Source organism: Cervus elaphus, chromosome 22 (genome assembly GCF_910594005.1).
Source record: "Cervus elaphus chromosome 22, mCerEla1.1, whole genome shotgun sequence".
NCBI lineage: Eukaryota > Metazoa > Chordata > Mammalia > Artiodactyla > Cervidae > Cervus > Cervus elaphus.
Window position 1 is genome coordinate 6,419,664 of NC_057836.1, and position 22,043 is coordinate 6,441,706.

General features: G+C 47.5%; 1 protein-coding gene across 1 annotated transcript in view; it reads left to right on the plus strand.

Moving 5' to 3' along the window:
- Positions 1-1,512: 1,512 nt before the first annotated feature.
- Positions 1,513-22,043, plus strand: part of ARFGAP3 (ADP ribosylation factor GTPase activating protein 3) — a 50,181-nt gene continuing 29,650 nt past the window's right edge. The window contains exons 1-6 of the mRNA XM_043881373.1: positions 1,513-1,674; positions 9,442-9,560; positions 16,057-16,129; positions 18,710-18,841; positions 20,462-20,545; positions 21,872-21,956. Coding sequence (XP_043737308.1) covers positions 1,600-1,674; positions 9,442-9,560; positions 16,057-16,129; positions 18,710-18,841; positions 20,462-20,545; positions 21,872-21,956 — 568 coding nt within the window. The 5' untranslated portion in view covers positions 1,513-1,599. The remainder of the gene's footprint in view (positions 1,675-9,441; positions 9,561-16,056; positions 16,130-18,709; positions 18,842-20,461; positions 20,546-21,871; positions 21,957-22,043) is intronic.

The following is a 22,043-nucleotide window of genomic DNA, read 5'->3' on the forward strand; positions in this document are numbered from 1 at the left end:
TGAATATTCAGGACTGATTTCCTTTAGGATGGACTAGTGTGATCTCCTTGCAGTCCAAGGGACTCTCAAGAGTCTTCTCCAACACCACAGTTCAAAAGCATCAATTCTTTGGGGCTAAGTTTTCTTTATAGTCCAACTCTTATATCTATACATGACTATACATGCAGAGTATATCATGTGAAATGTCAGGCTGGATAAAGCACAAACTGGAATCAAGATTACCAGGAGAAATATGAATAACCTCAGATATGCAGATGACACCACCCTTATGGCAGAAAGTGAAGAAGAACGAAAGAGCCTCTTGATGAAAGTGAAAGAGGAGAGTGAAAATCTTGGCTTAAAACTCAACATTCAGAAAACTAAGATCATGGCACCTCGGCCCATCACTTTATGGCAAATAGATTGGGTAAAATGGAAAGTGACAGACTATTTTCTTGGACTCCAAAATCACTGAGGATGGTGACTGCAACCATAAAATTAAAAGACGCTTGCTCCTTGGAAGAAAAGCTGTGACAAACATAGACAGTGTATTAAAAAGGAGACATTACTTTCCCAACAAAAGTCCATCAAGTCAAAGCTATGGTTTTTCCAGTAGTCATGTATGGGTGTCAGAGTTGGACCATAAATAAGGCTGAACACTGAAGAATTGATGCTTTCGAACTGTGCTGTTGAAGAAGAATTTTAAGAGTCCTTTGGACAGCAAGGAGACCAAACCAGTCAATCCTAAAGGAAATCAACCCTGAATATTCATTGGAAGGACTGAAGCTGAAGTTTCAATACTTTGGTCACCTGATGAGAAGAGCTGACTCATTAGAAAAGACCCTGATGCTGGAAAAGACTGAAGGCAGGAGGAGAAGGGGGCAGCAGAGGATGAGATGGTTGGATGGCATCACCGACTCAGTGGGCATGAGTCTGAGCAAATTCCAGGAAAGCGTGAAGGACAGGGAAGCCTGGCCGTGCTGCAGTCCATGGGGTTGCAAAGAGTTCATGGGGTTGCAAAGAGTCCGACACGACTTAGCAACTGAACAATAACTGATATACCCAAACTGATACTTGAAGAAAACCAGTTTCGCTACAGGACGCTTCCCACCCAGGCCTCAGCTTTAGCTCGGGGCAAAAGAAATAAATATATTAAAAGGCGGCTAGAGAAAACCCTGCCCTCGGGCATCGGGAAACGGAAGGGAGGCCCCTCGCCTCGCAAGTTTTCTCCTTTGCCACTTGGAAAGGCAGGTTCGGCCGACCGACTGAGCGGAGGAAGGAGTGCGTCATCCGAAGCGGTCCTGCCTCGGGCAGCCGTGAGCGCCGGCACAAACCAGACCCAGGTCCGCCTGCGACAAGCCCCGCCCAGAGCCAAAGCCAGGTAGGAGCCTGGAGACGCGCGAGCCTCCCTGCGCATGCGCATGACGCAGCGGGGCGGGGCTTGAGCGAGCAGCGCGTGCGCTGCGGCGGTAGGCAGGGCCAGGGGCGGGGTCATCGATAGGCGGGGTCTGATCTTCCCGGGCAGCCCCGCCCCTCGGTCGGCGTCTACCCCCTGGAGGCGGCAACCGCCACAGCTCTACCCTTCCCGGTTGGCGGGGCCAGCTGCGCCCCGGTTCTTGGATGATCATGGGGGACCCCAGCAAGCAAGACATCCTGACCATCTTCAAGCGCCTCCGCTCGGTGCCCACCAACAAGGTAACGGCCGCCAGGAGTGTTCAGGCTCGCCTGGCATCGCTGCGGGATCCCGCGGGCGGCCCCTGCGGCGCCAGTGGCCGCGGCCGCGGGGAGGAGGAGCCGGCCCGGCCTGTGTGACACGTCGCACTGTGCGGCCGCAACGGCTGGGCCTGGCCTGGGTCCGGTCGGTGCGCTGCCCTCCCCGCTTCAGCACGGGAGGGGCGGGGGTGGGGGTGCACGCCAAGGCCCAAGGCTGGGCCGACACCTGGGAAGTCCTGGGGGCGGGAGGTGAGAGCATCTGGGGGTCCCAGGGGCGTACGGGGCCTGGGAGCTTACGGGGAGGCAGAGTGGGCTTTGAGGGAGCAGCAGAGTGGACTCTTGAGTTCCTGAGAGAACTGGGGGCGAGCTCTGGGATCTGAGAGAGGGCTGGAGGGGAGGGGGGCGTACACGGGGCTCCCGCGGTTGGGGACGGACCCCGCAGGCCACCTGTGACCCAGCCAGGAAGCATGCACCGGGTCAGAAACTCCAGCTGGTAGCGCTGGGCCCTGGGCAAGCTGAGCGTGCCCCCTCCCCACATTCGAGCTCACCTCTGAGGCTCCCCAGAGGTGCCAGTCGGAGGCTGGTTGGTGCCCTGTGTCCTGGGGTGGCAGCCTCAATCTCCGTGTCTCATGAAGCTGCTAAGTAGTTGCTGCTAAGTGACTTGGAGCTCTTAACTCTTGCTAAGAAAGCCCAGCACAGACCCTTTCCCTTCCTTCCCTTTGGGTCTCCTTGGAGATTGGGGTTTTCCTTTTTTTCTTCATCTCAGGGGCCGTTTCCCACCCCTATGACTCTTAGCACTTTTTGCGACTGGCTAGAGACGGGATGACACATCAGGCTAAAGTGACACCCTCGGTGAGGATCACAGGTTGGCGTGGAGCCTGGCCAGTGCAAAGGGCGGTCATGTCAGCATGGACTCTCCCCTCTTCTCCGTGACTGTTCTGCCTGGTCCCCACTGCCACCTCCAAAGTGAACAGCTGTTAGCCAGCATGGTCATGACACGATGGCACAGAAAGTCCCAGAGTTTTACAACATGTAGATGTCTTTCAGTCTAGGTGGAGGGGAGCCAGTATTTTTACAGCCTAAGAGAAGTACAAAAGGAAGCCGTTTATTGGTGGTGATATCTGACGAGTGTAAGAAAGACCGGAGGAGAAAGGTTCCAGGAATTCTCCAGTGCCGACTTCTTTGCTGTTTTCTTGATTTTCAAATTTTCGTGAGTCTGTTTATAAAGAGTGGTTGCTGTAAACTAGACAAGATAAGGATCTAGAGTTAGAGTAGAAGCCATATATTTTTGTCTGCTTTATGTCAGAAACACAATATACATTCTCATTGACTGAACTCATCAACAGGAAGGTGCCCCTTTTAAGTAAGAAGTCAGTGTCTTTATACCAAGAATGCTTTTGAAGGACATGTGTGGGCTTGGCTATAAATTGTTGTCCAGACACTGTGACTTCCTGTCACTTTGGGCAGATTACTTGACCGCTTTGTGCCTTATTTTCCTCATCTGAAAATGGGGCATGAGCCGGGTCTAATTCAGACAGTTATTGTGAGGATTAAATGAGAAAAATCCAAGAAAAACACTTAGAGTAGTACCTGTATATATTGGCCATCGATACATGTCAGCTATTTTTGTTATTATTATTTTAATTATGAACAACACACCTGTAAAAAAAATTTATATTCTGTAGTAGGGTTAATAAAAGCACTGAGCAAAAATAGTTTGTGGTAGTGTTCCACATGGAGAAGGCAATGGCAACCCACTCCAGTACTCTTGCCTGGAAGATCCCATGGACGGAGGTGCCTGGCAGGCTGCAGTCCATGGGGTCGCAAAGAGTTGGAGACGACTGAGCAACTTCACTTTCACTTTTCACTTTCATGCATTGGAGAAGGAAATGGCAACCCACTCCAGTGTTCTTGCCTGGAGAATCCCAGGGGCGGCAGAGCCTGGAGAATCGCAGCCTGGTGGGCTGCCATCTATGGGGTCGCACAGAGTCAGACACGACTGAAGCGACTTAGCAGCAGCAGCAGTGTTCCACAGTATGGTGCTACATTCCTTGACTAAGACTTTTTATTTATTTGAGTGTTAGTAATAAACCACTGAGCTTCCCTTGTGGCTCAGATGGTAAAGAATGTGCCTGCAATGCGGAAGACCTGGGTTCAATCCTTGGGTTGGGAAGATCCCCTGGAGAAGGGAAAGGCTACCCACTCCAGCATTCTAACCTGGAGAATTCCATGTACTATACAGTCCATGGGGTCGCAAAGAGAATAAACCATTGGGCTTCCCAGGTGGCGCTAGTGGTAAAGAACTGCCTGCCAATGCAGAACAGGTAAAAGACGCAGTTTCCATCCCTGGGTCAGGAAGATCCCCTGGAGGAGAGCATGGCAACCCACTCGTGTTCTTGCCTGGAGAATCCCATGAACAGAGGAGCCTGGTGGGCTACAGTCCGTCGGGTTGCACAGAGTTGAACACAACTGAAGCTATTTAGCATGCACACATGCACAATAAACCTTTACCTAAGCAAAGATGGAAACTAGTTATAATTACCTAAGCAAAGATGGGAACTAGTTATAATTACCTAAGCAAAGATGGAAACTAGTTATAATTACCTAAGCAAAGATGGGAACTAGTTATAATGATGTGGAAGAATTAATAAGCATTTTTAAAGGAGAAGGTTAAAAAGAGCTCTAAGACACATGACACAGGAAAGATAACTTAAAAACACTTTGGTTTATTTTTAGAATGCGGCATCCAACTTCTCCCTCTCTGTGTGTGGTGAATATTTACTCTGGATCAAAGGTTTACCTCAAAGGGTCAGTTTTCTAGTTTGTGAAATCCTTCCCATCTCAGCTGTTCCTTGATGTTACACTGATCGTTTGAGTTATTCATTCAACAAATACCAGTTAAGCACGGGCAGCGTGCCGGGCACTGCAAAGCACAGAGGATGCGCCAATGGGAAAAGGGACAGGTTGCTGCCTTTTTGGAGCTAGTGGTCCTGTGTTTAGAGGACAGATCAAGGGCTGCCTGGTCTGGAGAGAGGTAGCGCAGTGAAGGGATGAAGAGTGTGCTCAAGGGCAGACTGCCTGTCTGGGGTCTCATCCCTGTGATACTACTTCCTAGCTATAACCCTTCACTTCATATTTCCTTAGTTTCCTCTAACATGGGGATGAAGACTGGCTTTATAAACTTTGCAGGGAACTTGAAACATGCAAAGTGAACATACAGGGCTCTTGTTGGAAAAGTATTAAGAATTTCAAGATGGCACAGCAGAGCATTAACCACTCATGGGCCCTTCTGCGTGCCATGCAGGGCCCTGTGTGAGTGAATGTATGGATCACACACACGCCCAGAAGCTGGCCCTGATGGGGATAAGAAAAGTGCCTTCTTATACGGTTGTTAGAAAGATTCCATTGACCAGCAACAATGCCTGGCATGGAACACATTAGCCGTGATTTCTATAGTAATTACTATTCTCACACAAGGCAAAACAAACTGCTAGTCCAAAATTATTTTTATTACCATAAGAGCTGATATTTTGCTTAGAAAACCATATCTCCACTTTGGTTTGTCATTGTTGTTCAGTCGCTAAGTCACGTCCAACTCTTTGTGACCCCATGGATTGCAGCACTCCAGTCTTCCCTGTCTTCCACCATCTCCCAGAGTTTGCTCAAATTCATGTCAATTGAGTCAGGAATGCCATTCAACTGTCTCATCCTGTCATCCCCCTCTCCTCCTGCCTTCAATCTTTCCCAGCATCAGGGTCTTTTCCAATGAGTTGGCTCTTTGCATCAGGTGGCCAGAGTATTGGAGCTTCAGCTTCAGCAAAAAGTCCTTCCAATGAATATTCAGGGTTGATTTCCTTTAGGATGGACCGCTCTGATCTCCTTGCTGTCCAAAGGACTCTCAAGAGTTTTCTCCAAGACCACAATTCAAAAGCATTGATTCTTTGGCATTTTGTTTTAGGGTTGCATATCAAAACACAGTGGAGTCCCCATTCCAGCAGGAGAACCAAGCAGCACTTGTGAGAGCCAGGCTGGGATTTCTAGCTGCCCTCTGACCTCAGCCTCCAAAGGTCACAGTCTTGGCTCAGGAGCTCTTTGACCACCTGTGTTTGCATTTGGTCCGCGCTTTGTGTCGGGCTCAACACTCAGAGCTCAGCTGAAGCGAGCAAAGCCCCAGCCCTCATGGAGCTACATTCTTAGTTGGTAGGGCGGGAAGATGGTGAGGCCACTTGTTAGAAACCTTGATGCTGTCTTTTCACAGCCAGCCTTGCGACCACCTTGGGAGTGATTCTCAGACTTGCCTGCTCTGGGCTGTGTGCTCCCAGCCTCTGGGTCATCTCCCTGCACAGGGCCATTTCCTGCACAGGCTTTTGCCACTTACTGCCCTTTTAGACTCTATTCTTGATGTCCCAAATGCCACTTGTACCCTGTCTAGAAAACTTTGCATCCTATCCTTGCTTACTGAGGTTCAGCATTATAACTAGTGTTGTCTTCTCCACTAGGACTCCTAGACTGCTGTGAGCTCCACAGGCCACCTTTGTACATCACTCCGTGTGTGCCAGGGGCTTCCCGATAGTGGCAGCTGTTGGCTGAGTGAATGAGGAATCACAGTGGCCTCTCGCAGGGGGATGGCACCTCTGGCAGAGTCGGTCCCACTGTGTGGCAGCCCGCTAGAGGGGATTCCTTACTCTAATGGCTGTTACCTCGGGCGTCTTCATTTTCATGTCCCGAGTGGTCCTAGTGGTAAGGAATCCGCCTGCCAATGCTGGAGACACAAGAGACTTGAGTTTGATCCCTGGGTAGGGAAGATCCCCTGGCAACCCACTCTAGTATTCCTGCCTGGAGAGTCCTCATGGACAGAAGAGCCTGGCGGGCTCCAGTCCATGCGATCACAAAGAGTCGGACATGACTGGAGCGGCTTAACATGCATGCATTTCTCCTACATTAGTGGCCTGTTGGGGGGAAGGAGGAGGGACTCAGCAAGTGTTTGTGGAATCAGTACCACCACCCATTTCTTAGTACCCCAGGCTCTGCCATGGCGTCTGGCATACAGCAGGCAATCAATGAACACCGAAGTGAATGACCGGTGTGTCTCACGTCAGCTGTTCCCCTCCACCACTGTTCCCACAGGCTGCATGTGAGCCTGTCACCGTGAAGGGCTTTGGAAAATCCACCTGTGTTTTCACACTTGTATTGCCCTCAAGAGGCCAGAAGCCAGATCTCTCTTCATGGTTAAAGTTGGAACAACCTTCACAGAGGTTGCTCTGCCTGAAAAGCATATCTGAAATTTGGGAGTTTTTTAAAAAAACCTCCTATTCATGGAATTTTTACTATTCTGTTGTTCTGGTTTTAATTCATTACAACTATTAATTCCATGACAAGCACTGTGTATTTTAGAATACTTTTATGTCTCATTATTAGATGAAGAATGGTTGACTCCAGTCAGTGTTGAGGGGGCTGGCAATAATTTTTGAGCTGGTGATATTTTTTACAAATTGTTCATTTGATTAATATATTTACTGAATGCTTAGTGCGGGTACGTCACTATTTTTCAGGCTCTGTGGGAGATAAAAAAATACCCAGAAAACCTTGATGAGCTCTCAGCACGTCTGGGCTCTGTGTGGATGAGGAGGGGGGTCCCCAGGGCCGTAGGAGTGCCAGGCGCCATCTGTGCAGGAGGGGGCATGCTCCCTGGGCGTGAGCTGTGTGTCTGTTGTAAAAGCGGCCTGCAGAGAGTGGAGGGGGCAGAGCTCGTGAAGGACACAGCGTTCCACGCAGCGATAGCTCTCCTATCAGTACCCACTGCAGAACTCAGCATCTTAAAACAACAGACACAACTTGTCTCACACAGGTTTTGAGGGCCAGGAATCTGCGGGGAGAGGGGGCTCAGCTGGGAAAAATATGGGTTTCTTTTTTTCTTTCCTGGAAAACAATTTATTATTAGTGGAATTCTTAATAGCCCTGTTGTTCCGACTCTAATTAATCAGTAGTATTAATTTCCATGACGAGCACTGTGTCTGTGCTCCTGTTATCAGATGAAGAGTGCTGACCTGAGTCATCGTTGAGGCTGGCAGGTTCAGGGCCGCTCATAAGGCTGCAGCCACTGAAGGCTCGGGCTTCTACCCCAAGCTCACCCACGCGGCGGTCAGCCGGCCTCTGCTTCCCACTGGCTGTCGGACTGAAGCCCTCGGGTCCTCCCCACGTGGGTCTCTCCACTAGGCTGCCCAGTGTCCTCCGGACACGGCAGCTGGTGTCTCCCAGAGTCAGTGATCCAGGGGAGAGGGAGCCGGGGAGAGAAAGGAAGCCGCAGGGCGTTTTAGGACCGAACCCGGAAATGACGCAGCAGCATGTCTGCCGCATCATTGGTCACATAAGTCTCCCGGCAAAGTGAGGCTGGAGATTACCTGAGGGTTTAGGACCAGGATGCGGGATTCCCTGGTGGCTCAGACGGTAAAGCATCTGCCCGCATTGCGAGAGACCGGGTTCGATCCCTGGGTCAGGAAGATCCCCTGGAGAAGTGAAGTGAAGTGAAAGTTGCTCAGTCGTGTCCCACTCTTTGTGACCCGGTGGACTATACAGTCCATAGAATTCTCTAGGCCAGAATACTGGAGTGGGTAGCCCTTCTCTTCTCCAGGGGATCTTCCCAACCCAGGGATCGAACCCTGGTCTCCCACATTGCAAGTGGATTCTTTACCAGCTGAGCCACAAGGGAAGCCCCGCCCTGGAGAAGGAAATGGCAACCCACTCCAGTACCCTTGCCTAGAAAATTCCATGGATGGAGGAGCCTGGTGGGCTACAGTCCATAGAGTCACAAAGATTCGAACACGACTGAGCAACTTCACTTCACTTCGGACCAGGAGGGCAGGACCCTGGGGCATCTTGGAGTCTGGGTACCACGCTCTCCGCCTCCTCTAGCTGAGGAGGAAAGAAACAGGCGTGAACAGCTGCCATCTGGTGGAGAGCCCCTGCCCAGGGGGTAAGGCCTTGGGTGTTTCCAGCAGGATATCCCTGTCTAGTGTTTGTTCATGTGACGGGGGAGGAGCCCTGTTGATGCTTCCTGCATGCGTCATATTTGAGATGATAAACGCACCAGTTCACTTCACTACACATACCGCCGAGTGTTATAATAACCTGTATGTGTGCTTCAACTCTTTGTGACCCAGTGGACCGTAGTCCACCAGGCTCCTCTGTCCATGGGATTTTCCGAGCAAGAAATAGCGGAGTGGGTTGCCATTTCCTCCTCCAGGGGATCTTCCCGACCCAGGGGTGGGATTCGTGTCTCCTGCGTCTCCTGCTCTACAGGTGGGTGCTTCACCACTGAGCCACTGGGGAAGTGTTATAATAGATACACAATAATATGTAATTTATTATGTAATTAATATACTATATTAATATTTCTATTAATATATAATATGTGTAATATAATAATATCATATAAATGAAATAGAAACTTGAGCTTTTTTAAAAAAATTGAAGTGAGATATTTTCTAATAGCCAGTTTGTTTATATGTTTGTTTTTGGCTGCACCACTCTGCTTGTGGGGTCTTAGTTCCCTGACCAGGGCTTGAACCCAGGCCCCAGCAGTTAAAGCTCTGAGTCCTTATCACTGGACCACCAGGGAATTCCTTCTAATAATCAGTTTAAATTGTGAGGCTTGAGCAGTTTTCAAGCCAAATCCTATATTGTCCTACAGGATGGCCGATCTGGCAAATAAGGATCAATTGGTGACTGAGTTTTGAACTTTTCTTTCAGGTGTGTTTTGACTGCGGTGCCAAGAACCCCAGCTGGGCCAGCATCACCTACGGGGTATTCCTGTGCATCGACTGCTCTGGGAGCCACCGGTCCCTGGGCGTCCACCTGAGTTTCATCCGGTAAGGGGGCCTCTCTCCTGGGGGCGGGAGTGAGTGCAATGTTTCACAGGTCTCTCTCCCCTTTTCCTTCCCATTTGGCTTTGCCATCAAGTAACATGAGAGGTAGGTTGAGTCATGGAGATTTAAGTCTAATGGTAACTGAGTAAATTGGGAAAATGAGTAATTTTCTATTCAGTTGCTATTCTGTAGAGCCCGGCCCAAGAGCCGAGGCAGTGGTATTGAAGACACAGTCACAATCTAGGGTCTGAGGCAGTATTTCCTTTTCCTTTGTTGTTGTTGTTCAGACACTAAGTCATGTCCAAGTCTTTGCGACCCATGGACCGCAGCACGCCAGGCTTCCCTGTCCTTCACCATCTCTCGGAGTTTGCTCAAACTCATGTCCATTGAGTCGGTGATACCATCCAACCATCTCATCCTCTGTTGCCCCCTTTTCCTTTTTTGTCTTCTGATAATTAGCACATGGGAGTCTTGCTCTGACCCCTCCTGGGAGAAGGGGGGTTCTGTCTGTCCATCACTCCTTCGGCTATAGTTACTTAAGTTGGGGGGACCCTCGGAGCTGGGTTTCGCCTCTAGCGTAATCCCACAGCTCAGGCTCCCAAGGACATTAATAGAGCTGGAGGGAATGATTTTTGTATGAAAGATGTGTGCAGTGTGAAGCCTTTTTTCTTAACCTGCAGATATGGGTTGCCTGGGCTCCTCTGGCGAGTGCCTGTCTCTATTCTGACCCCCTATGGGGCCTTTGTGGGTACCAAATATACCCCACAGTCCAGTGGGAGGCTGGATGTGCCCTTGTGTGAAGTTAAATACACTGATATAAAGGATCCCCAGGCAGGCTCCGGGCTTGGAAACCAAACAGGTCGTGCACTCGAGTAGTCCTTGCCTCTGCAGGGGACCCCTGTGGCTCAGATCTCCCCGTGGCTGGCCTCCCCCTGTCAGTTCACCTCTTTCCCTGCCTGTTATGACTTAAGGAATACATTGATCCTACAACATGATTACCACAAAGAGTTATTTGTTCCCATGGAGTAACCTATTAATATTATAATTTTTTACTGTATTAACCTAAAAAGCTTTCTTTATGTGCTTTCATGAATTCTTTTTCTCAGAAATCAATTTATAAGAGCTGCTGCTGCTACTAAGTCACTTCAGTCTTGTCCGACCCTGTGCGACCCCATAGACAGCAGCCCACCAGGCTCCCCCATCCCTGGGATTCTCCAGGCAAGAATACTGGAGTGGGTTGCCGTTTCCTTCTCCAATGCATGAGAGTGAAAAGTGAAAGTGAAGTCGCTCAGTCATGTCCTACTCTTTGCGACCCCGTGGACTGCAGCCTACCAGGCTCCTCCGTCCATGGGAGCAGAATGGGTTAAATATTGTAGCCGTTTAACTCCGTAGGCAGTGATTTAGGGAAGGGAATTCTCTTGTGTGTTCTTACTACTTTCAGGGCATCTGTCAGTTTCCCGTCCTGTCTTTTCTTTTTCCTTAGATGCAGGATATTTTTAACACTTCTGGCCCTCCTATCTTTTTCGAATGTGGAGGGGTGTGGTTGCCAGGGCAAGCTTATCTCCGTGTGCTTTCCCCCCAGTTACATGGTGACCCGCTCTGCCCGGAGCTCGCGATCCCAGGCTCCGTGTGCAGCTGGCTCTCCTCCTCTCTGCTCGGCCCTGCCCCCCGGAGCGGGCCCTCCCTTTTCCCCACCACACAGCGTACTGCCAGTTTAAACCATCCCAGGAAACTGGTGGCTTTCTGACGTGTCCCCAGCTAAGGGGAGGGCTGACTGAGAGCCTGACGCGACTGGACTGCAGGGTCTGTCTGGGCTGTTGCAGGTTTAATCACCACCCTTGGAAAAGTTAGATAAATACAACTGGATGAATCACGATGCTTGTACATGATTCAAAAACAGCCATTAAGGAAGAAAAAAATCTCTGTATGTATAACCTGAGGGCAGCAGTCGCGAATTTGGGCAGGAGAAAGTCAAGGATGATAAAGGTATTCAAGGATTTTTTTTTTTTTCAGAGGCGAAGGGCTGCTCTTTAAACATTTTTCATTGATTAAAAGAAAAAAACAATTACAAATATTAGTTCATTGGGAAAAAAGAATCCAAACAGTCCTAGAGTAGGAAGTGAAAGTCCCTCCTCTAGAACTCCGTTCCCTCTTCTTTCTCTCCCCCTGCAAACCAGCCACACATCACATGTGTGCACACATATGCACACACACACGAAGTCCCATCTCCTGGGCATGAACATATTAACAGTTTGGCATGGGTGGAATGTTTATTTAATAAGAGCTATGTTTTGGGGTTTTTTTAAGTAGAATTTCAAGCCAATAAGTTTGAAAGGAAAAAAATCATGAACTCTGGCTTTTTGCCAAGCAAAAAGGGAAAGGGAGGTCAGGCATCTGCGGAAATGGCCAACTGCGCTGGGAGGCGCCAGCAGAATGGACCCGGTGGCCTGGCCCCGCCCCCTCCCCACCCCGACCCCAGGCCCAGCGCTCTCCCCGCAGGGCCTGTGACACCAAGTCTCCCCGAGCTCCTCTCTGGCCGTGTTTCTTCTCTAGTTCACCATTAAGTGTTTCACCAGCCATGAGAGGTGCAGGGGGTCTCAACCTTATATCACCGTTGTTGGACTGGGGGTACAAATACAATATAAACAGTAAGGTGGTCTATACAGAGCACGATAGAAAGAAATAGCATTGTGTCTCCTGCTTGGACAATTAGGCAAAGTTTAAACAGAAAGTAGCAGATGCAGCGAACTTCAAAGGCCTGGTGCGATTTTGATAATGGAGAGACGGAGGGCAGCACTCGGACAGTAAGAAAAAGTCTAGAGAGACTCCTCTGGTGGTCCAGCGGCTAAGACTCTGTGCTCCCAATGCAGGGGGCCCAGGTTCAACCCCTGGTCGGGGAACTGGATCCCACAGGTCACAGCTAAGAGGCTTCCCTGGTGGCTCGGTGGTAAAGAACTGGCCTGCAATGCAGGAGACATGGGCTTGATCCCAGGGTCAGGAAGATCCTCTGGAGAAGGGAAATGGCAACCCACTGCAGTATTCTTGCCTGGGAAATCCCATGGACAGGAGAGCCTGACGGCTGCAGTCCGTGGGGTCTCAAGAGTCAGATGTGAGTTAGTGACTGAACCACCGCCACCGCCACTGCAACTAAGACCCAGAGCAGTCAAATAAACAAACAAAAGGAAAGGTGTAGAGATGGGAAAAATGGAATGTCTGGTAGCTAGTTTTTAATGCATAGGAAAATGAGGAGAAGTTAGATTCAGAGGGGAAGGTCTGTGTGACCTTGGCAGGGTCTTGATTGACTGCCAGGCTGGGAGCTGAAACATTATACTCCTGCGGCCCATGAGGGGTGCATCCGGGAGGGAAGACTGACGTCCTGGGCACAGTGGGCGTCCCCAAGGTTCACGAGGCAGTGCTGGGTGGGCCCTGAGAGTGAGGACGCTGGGGCTTGGCTGCTGGGGGTCTGAGTCCCGCTGCCATCCCTTACTAGCTGTGGGTGGGCTCCTTCCTCTCTGTGTCCGTCTCCTTCCCTTGAAAGTGGAGACGAGAAGGCTTATACTCTTCCTAGGGCTTTGGGAGGAGTGAGCAAATGAACTCTCATGGATCCTGGCACGTGGCAAGCCGCCAGCTTGTTGACAGTGATCAGATCTGAATTATCTGGGTGCCGGCTTAGTGGATGCAAGAGGAGAGCCTTTTTATGATGTTAGCTTAGAAAGGCAACACCTCTCGTGACCTTGAATTAGCCCATCAAGCCAGTTATAAACAAATAGCTGCCTGGAAGCCGTCGCTGGGCTTGTCTGTGAGAGTCTAGATTACTAGTTACGGTGTAATTTACTCCACTTAAAATTTTTGATTCCAGGATAACTTTGTCATGTTTATTTGTGAGATTTGTTCTGATTTCATAAGTTTCTGAAATCCGTTTAAATGCTCTACTTACCAAAAAAAAATAAAATAAAATACTGACTACAGCAGCCATTGGTGCTAATTCATGCATTTTTTTAAGGCAGCTATGTCTTGACATGTAAGGATTACAGAAGTTGTGGGAAAACTGTTTTTTCATTGACCTAATTTGTTAACAGAAGCTATTTTGTTAAAGGGACACTAATTCTCCAACTTCTCTTGCTTCCCTTGCTTTACATTTTATTAGCACTGTCACAGATTCCTGCCTTTCCACTTCTCTTAATCTAAATTAAAGGTGAGACGCAACCTACGGGGAGTCGCCTCCCCCTGTAGGAATGGGAACTGACAAGCAGTTTGAGTGTCCTCTTAAGGTTGACTATGTTCAGAGTCCAGTACCATCAACCTTTTATTTTGAAATTCCAATGTTAGCAGAGAAAATCTCTGTCAGGTCAGTTTAAGCACAATCAGTTCTTACTTTCATTTCTAAGAAATATACAGAGAGAGATATTTGGCTTGGGGACTTCCCTGGTGGTTCAGTGGTTAAAACTCCGAGTTTCCAGTGCAAGGGGCACGGGTTTGATCCCTGGTCCAGGAACTAAGATCCCACATGCTATGAGGTGCGACCAAAAATAGATAAATAAAATACAAATAGCTTTGTATAAAAAAAATGAAATACTTGTGTGTGTGTGTGTGTTTTAAGGTAGTTTACGATTAAAAGTTAGAGGCAGGCTAGCAAATCTGAGTACTTATAGCCTCAATTTTAGGACCTCTAAAAATATTTAAAGCAATGTACCTATTATATGCCTGTGCTAGGAGTTGAGAGAACAATATGGGGTGTTCCTGTCCTCTGGAGCTTGCTGCTTATAACAGTGTGACAGAGTTACCACAGTGATGATGGTGGTGCTGGTGATGATGGTGGTGCTGGTGATGATGGTGGTGGCGGTGATAATGGTGGTGATGGTGACTATGATGATGGTGTGTGTGCTGGTGGTGATGGTGGTGATGGCGACTGATGATGGCCCTGGTGGTGATGGTAATGCTAGCAATTATAATGATAGTGGTGGTGGTGATGGTGGTGATCATGACTGTGATGGTGGTGGTGGTGGTGATGGTCGTGATGGTGGTGGTGGTGATGGTGGTGGTGATCATGATGACTGTGGTGGTGATGGTGGTGGTGGTGATTATAATGATGGTGATGATGGTGCTGGTGATGGTGGTGATGGTGGTGATCATGACTGTGATGGTGGTGGTGGTGGTGATGGTGGTGATTATAATGATGGTGGTGATGAGAACTTTAGCCATATGGTAATGACCATGAGCCAAGCACCTTTCCAATATTAGCTTATTTAATTTCTATAAGAGCAAAATAGATAGTACTATAATTATCCCTACTTTACAGATGAGGAAAGTAAGGCGCAGAGAGGTAAGTAATCTCTCCAAGGCCACACAGCTTGTAATGACAGAGCAGAGATTTGCACTTTAAAGCTCCCTCCAGAGATTGTGCTGTTGATGCCACCTTGCCTCCCAGGAGGTGGGGATGGCCCCTAACTCAGCCTTCGGGAATTCATGAAAGTGTGGTGACTAAGCAAGATCTTTCAGAGAAAGAATTTCAGAACAATATACATAATTTAATCACCTGGCTTGGTATTCAGATTCCAAAGAAAGATTTTTTTGTCTTTATAAGAAATCTGTTTCTTATAAAGTAGGGTTTAATTTTTTACTTTTTATATGTTACCGGGAAGTCAGTTTGTCCTATGTATAGTTAATAATAATATGTATTAGTATTAATCTTATGGTAGCTATTGGCTTCAAAATAACGTCCTAACAGTTACAAAAATTAAATGATACCAATAGGCAGAGAAATAAGAGAAACAGGAAAGGGAGCATAAAAGGATATTTTTTGATGAATATGGAGCTTCTTTTCCTTCTGCCTTGCCCATCTAGTAAAGGATGGAGCTTCAACCTATACCCATTTCAAAATGTCCACGTTCCTTACCAGTTAGTGTGGGACAAGCTAGTGTTGAATGTAGGGACAGCCTTGTTTTTTGCTCATGTCTATGGATTAAATAGAAAGATTTCTAATATTGTCTACAGTGATCACTTGGTGAATTTTTATAGTTAGGGACTATAGTCACTGCTTTTACCTTGCTTTTAGATTACAAACAAGTAGGGTACAAGGTATGGTGGCGGTAGGAGGCACACAGTTTTTGCTTCAGCGACATTAAATCCTTAGTTTTCTCCCCTTCCTGATGGTGGTGATGTTGGGTGGGTCCCTTCTACTTGATAAGACAGTGAGCATCCTCCCGGCTGCTGTTAGGGGTCAAACTGTTCAAATCAATAGCTGACCTGGAAAAACTCCAAACAGTACATCTCTTTTCAGAGCCTTGGCTTCTAGGAAGGGTGAGAGGGTCCAGGAGCAGCTTGTACCAACTGTCATTCACCCAGGAGCCCCAGCATCCCAGAAGCATGTGTCACTGCTAACGGAAACTTAGACTTCTTCAGGATCCTGCAGATTGAGGAAATCTTATCCTCAAGAGTCAAGTGGCTTGATTCTGGGGAGGAACAGTATTAACATTTCAAAATATTTTTTTCCATTTAGATCTACAGAGTTGGATTCTAACTGGTCTTGGTTTCAATTGCGATGCATGCAAGTTGGAGGAAATGCTAATGCAGTAAGTTCATCTCAGATTTCTCGTTTTCTTTTTGTGCACGTGTGTGTTGCACTCGTAAAGAAGTTCAGCATTTGCACGTAAGAGTTCAGGAGGCTCTGCTGGAACGGCGGGAAGACACAGTGGGCTTATGAGCTGGATGACCCAGATGGCTTCTTTATCCAGAAATCTATTAGAAACCTGATGTACGCAAAGCACTGGGCTAGGATACAGTGATGGACAAGATGACTGAGACTCCTCCCTTACCGGCAGAGACAGAGAGCAAGTAACGAAGTAAATAAACAAGAAAGTAACAGGTGGTAGTAAGTGCTTTGAAGAAAAAGAAAATAGGAAGTGATGATGCAGAGGAACTGGGAGGCTTCTTTATGATAATACAGTTTTTTAATATCTGAGGGTGTCTTTTGTACTCAGATGGAATGCTTCAAGCTTCTTTCATTTCAATTTATTAAATCTACAAATTAAAAAAGCCATTTTCCAAATCTTCAAATATAGTATGTAAATATCATGTATCAATTTATAAACTTAGTAATTTCTCTGTCAAAGTAGCTTTTGAAGTGTTCAATTAATATATCATAAAAGAGCAAATTTCCTTAACCCCATTTACAAACCTAGCTAAGGATCCTCAAACATTTTAAACTTCATTTACAAATTCAATAGATCTGATTTCTAAAACACTAAACTGGCAGCCTTACAAACCTAGCCAGCAAAATCTCCCTTTATATAAAATACCATTATAAGTTTATAGCAGTATGCCAAAATGATATAGATTGAGTAAGTAGAATTCCCTGAGACATACCATTAAATGTTCAAAGTATTAGAAATCAGTAAATAAAAATAAATATGTATGCATTTTTTTTTTTTTAGAAAGGGACTTCCCTGGTGGTCCAGCGGCTAAGACTCCACACTGCTAATGCTGGGGGTCCCGGGTTTGATCATGGGTCGGGGAGCTAGCTCCTGCACGCCGCAGCAACGCTCCCGCATGCTGCAGCTAAGACCTGGTACAGCCAAGTAAATAAATAAAAATAAATATTCAAAGTATCAGAGATCAAACTGGTATCCACTTCAAGTAAAATTTATATCGAGCTTCAATTAAATATTCAAAATTAAAACAGTAAATCTAAAAGAATAATTTTCAAAATACCAGTTTCCTTTGGATCAGTGTCTCGGCCTTTTTCTTCATTACTGTCCCCTAAGCAGAAAAATGAAATTTAAATTCATCAGTCAGCTTGTTTTAAATTTAAATTTGATTTAGTTTTCCCTCGTGAGAGAAATGAAATACCAAGGACTATGATTTTTGACCAGTAGGGGTGATCTTTGGAAGGCTACAAAGTATGGTAATAACTAAGTTTTTTTTTTTCACTTTCCAAGAAATATTCCCCTGTTAGAATGTAAGCCTTCAGTATTTCAAACATGTGATTAGAAAACCATGCCCATGTTCATTATGTCCACAAACTTGTTCTTCACCTTAATACTGTGGGTTCGATAGTCTCTGTCCTTATTTCTAAACCTTCATAAGGTTGTAGGGTCCCCACCCAGCTCCAGAGAGCAGTGTCCTCGTCTCAGCCAGCTGATGCTGGGGAGTGGAGGGGGGCAGGTCAGTCAGCGGCCGCTCAGCTCAAGCAGAAGCTTGGGTTTGAATGCCAGCTCTGCCCCTCGCTAGTCTGTGTGACCCTGGGCAACTTGTTGGACCTTTCTGCTTCAGGCTCGTCTGTAAACAGCAGGTGTCTGAGAGCGTGGCCATGAGGGTTTGATGCGATGGTGCCCACCGAGAACTTAGACAGGACCTGGTGGTACGTGTGGGTGCCCAGTACCATAATTTGTCCCGTTGAATTCACAAAAGGATCAGTCACACAGGCTTTTAAAACACCTGCTTTAATTAAGCTGTGAATGCTGTAATTCATGTCTGTACAGAGATCCTTCAGAGATGCTGCGAGCAGAGTCCTCTAACTAAGTCCCTGCTTCAGTGCCGTGCCTGTGCTGTGGTCTCCACCGATGAGGAAATAGTGCTCACCAAGGAGAGGGTTAGCTTGGCTCTTGCTTAATTCGTTTATCAGACATTCCAACTTAGGGAGCCCCCGTGGTGGCCTAGTGGTTAGGATTCCGGGTTCTTCCTGCTATGGCCCAGGTTCAGTCCCTGGTTGGGGAAGTGAGATCCCGCAAGCCACACGGCAGAGCCTAAACACATAATTAAATCATCTCATACGGATGCAAAGAAAAGAAAAGAAAATTTAGTCCAGTTTAGTAGGACTCTAAGCTAAGGTCAATCGCTCAAGTTAGATGCAGTTCTGAGTAGAAAGCGTGTGCTCAGATAACGTTCAGGATGAAGGAGGTGTTATAGTGGAGCAGTGAGGGGCCAGTTATTTTGTTCTGTGAGGCACATCTCACGTCTACTTTTACCAGAATATTAATGTTACATCTGTGGAAGGTATTACTCCTTCTACAAGGAAAAATTTTCTAAAAATCTTTCACGGTTTAAGTTGTATTGGTTTTCACTAGTATTTTCAAAAAGGCCCTTCATGGCGTGCAGTAATGCTTTTAGACTGAGCGCAGCCCTGCCACTAACCCGCGTCCTCTCCTCCGCAGTCTTGCTTTTTCCATCAGCACGGGTGCGACACCAGCGACACCAACGCCAAGTACAACAGCCGCGCCGCCCAGCTCTACAGGGAGCGGCTCAAGGCGCTGGCCTCCCAGGCCACCCGGAAGCACGGCACTGACGTAAGCAGGCCGGCGGGGGCGGGGTCTCCCGCCTACGAACGCGTGTTTCCGCGGAAAAAGTCCTTCATATCCCAACCGTACTTCCTGGCCAGACTCGCTTACAAGGAAACGGCGTGGAGCCGGTTGTCATTATTCACCGTCCTGCTCAAAAACGTTGCCGTGAACACTACACGGCAGTCCTGCAGCATCACTTTTATTTGTCAGCTGATCAACACTGACCTCATTTTACATGCTTTTTGTTTAAAGACACCTCTTTCAAGGAGTTCCCTGGCTTTCGGTTGTTCTTTGTATCTTTTTCTAATAATAAAAATGTGCCAATAGACTTAGGAAGAAAATAATCCATAAAGCAAAAAGTTTAAAGGTTTTTAACATTATAAGATTTATAGTTCAAGGTATAACAGAAATTTATGAAAAAGAGCTAGCTACACCATATGACTTAATATTTTAATATTATGACTAAATATATATGTTCATCATCTTCCCTTCCATCATACTCCCTCTCCAGTATTTCCTAGCTCTAATAATTGGCATCATCATCATCTGCCAAGTTGCCTAAGTCAGAAATGTGGGCATCATTCTTAATTATGACCACTTTGTCAGGCTTCCCTCTGGCTCAGCTGGTAAAGAATCTGCCCGCAATGCAGGAGACCTGGGTTCCATCCTTGGGTTGGGAAGATCCCCTGGAGAAGGGAAAGACTGCACACTCCAGTATTCTGGCCTGGAGAATTCCATGGATTGTATAGGCCATGGGGTTGCAAAGAGTCGGACACGACTGAGTGACTTTCATTTCACTTCCATTGGTTGAGACTTTGCCTTCCATTGCAGTGGGGGCCACGGGTTCAATCCCTGGTTGGGGAGCTAAGGCCCCACATGCCTTGACCAAAACATGAAACAAAAGTAATATTGTATCAGATTAAATGAAGACTTTAAAAATGATGTGCATCAAAAAAAAAAAATTCCTTAAAAAAATAAAGACACCTTCTTCAGTGCATACTGTTGACACATTGACTCTGAGCCCGTGGCCAAGGGCACTGTGGCTTGAGCTGAGTGAAGCTCATCTAACTGCGTCTCTGTGCTTACTTACACGAGGTGGCACTTAGCACTGAGATCGGGACCATCGTGAATGACGGATGCCAACAAAAAGCACAAAAGCATGGGAAGTGTGTCAGTCAATAGACCACAGAAAGGGCCGGTGCTTGCCACAGGAGCGGAAACCAGGGAGCTGAGCATCGCACCTTGGGGGACACATTGCTGCTCTACGTGTGTCCAGGCAGGGCGGCACATCTAGGGTCACAAGTTAATTGCAGAGTAGGCGAGTTCATGAATGTGCAATCCACAAAGCGTGGCAACTGGCGGTACTTTGGAACATGCACCTAGACGTGAAGTCCTTGATCTTCCCTTTTCAGAAATGGCTTGGGGAACTGCCTTTTGCCTTCCACAGGGCCTGGCAGCACAAGTTAATGGATCTATGCATTGCTAAAATGTATTCAGGGGCCCTGACTTTATAATAATGGAAAGTACGGATCTTTAGCAGACAGGCCTCTAGAAAGGCAGGGAACTGTATTAAATAAACCCTCGAAAGCAGGTGAAGTGCTGATCGATGTGTGTGTTCTGTTCCAGCTGTGGCTTGATAGCTGTGTGGTCCCGCCTTCGTCCCCGCCACCGAAGAAGGAAGATTTTTTCGCCTCTCACGCTTCTCCTGAGGTATGTGTTACACCTTACATAGTTTTAAAGGGTGCTCCCCTGACATAAATTTTAAAGGGCCTGTATTTAAAGTGTTTCAGTTAGGACAGAGGCTAAGCTGCTGTGACCCACAGCGCTGAAACAGTCACTTACGAGAGAAATAAGTTTCCCAGCAGTAGTTCACGGTCATCCAGGGCTGCTCATCTCATTGTGTGGCTCCCATCTCAGAGTCCAGAGTGGCCACTCCAGTTCATGACCTTTGCCGGCCAGTGGGAGGAGGACGAACATCCACATCCAGGGAAGCAGTGCCCCAGCCTTTTACAGTCTGGAGGTAGCATTGCTTCTGCTCACTCACTTCCTGCCGTCTAGAATTCAGTCCCACGCCCTGTACCCAGCTTCCTGGGAGGCAGAGGTCTTACTAGGGGCCTGTCCAGTGCAGTTCAGAACTTTGCAATTGACAAAGACAGTTTGGGGGACTTCCCTGACAGTCCAGTGGTTACAACTCTGCACTTCCCATGGGGGGAGTGCAAGTTTGATCCCTGGTCAAGGCACTAAGATCCCACAAGCTGCACGGTGTAGCCAAAAGAAAGAATAAAGACATTTTTTTAAACCCAGATTTGAAAAGGAATTTGAATCTCGTTGCCACTGTTAGCTGTGTACATAGAACATCTCTCAAGGCTCTTGAGAGAATGAGCACATGATAGAGAACTAACTGTAGATCTGTGTGTACGTGTGGGTTGGTGTACACACACAAGGTGTATGGCCTAGCTCTGTCCACTATGAGGCCTAGAGACAGAGACACCCCAGAATGACAGGCACACCCAGCACCCACACCCTCATTTCTAAATGCTGTTCTCCAACAAAAGGAACCAGGGCTACCTTTGGAGAGGCAGCCAGTTCTAGGACTGGAGTTGCAGGGGCAGAGGAGCCTGGAGTACCCAGTGGTGCTGGAAGTAAGGGAGCGCTAGGAGGCCAGGGAGGGGGATTGGACGAGGACACGGCTGAAGGACTTGGGAACCAACCTGGAAGAGGTTCCGGTGGTCAGAGCTGGATCCGTTTGAACAACAAAATAAATAATGATAGTACTGGGCTGTAATACAAAGAATTGACCAATATTCATGAGTCGATTACTGATACAAATAGATGGTTGCATAAAGGAATGGAGGAAAGGGACAGTCTTCCTTATAGAAAATTCCAAACCATGTGTATACTTCCCACCCTTCAGGATGTGGGGCTTAACCTGCTCCCCTGGCATGTGGACCGGGCTTAGTGACTCACTTTTTTTGAAGTTTGTTTTTTATGACTTTTCATGCTTTGCTGGTAATGACTTTTCTCCCCTGGCTTCAGGTGAGCAGCACAGGGTGGGCGTCAGCACAGCCAGAACCTTCTTTAACTCCAAGGAACCTGGACACACCTCCAGCAAGCAGTGAAGGTAACACTGAGATTCGTGTTGTAGTGCCCTGGGCCTCTGCGGAACGCCTAGAAAATGAGACCCCTGCATTTACCAAGAGTAGGGAAA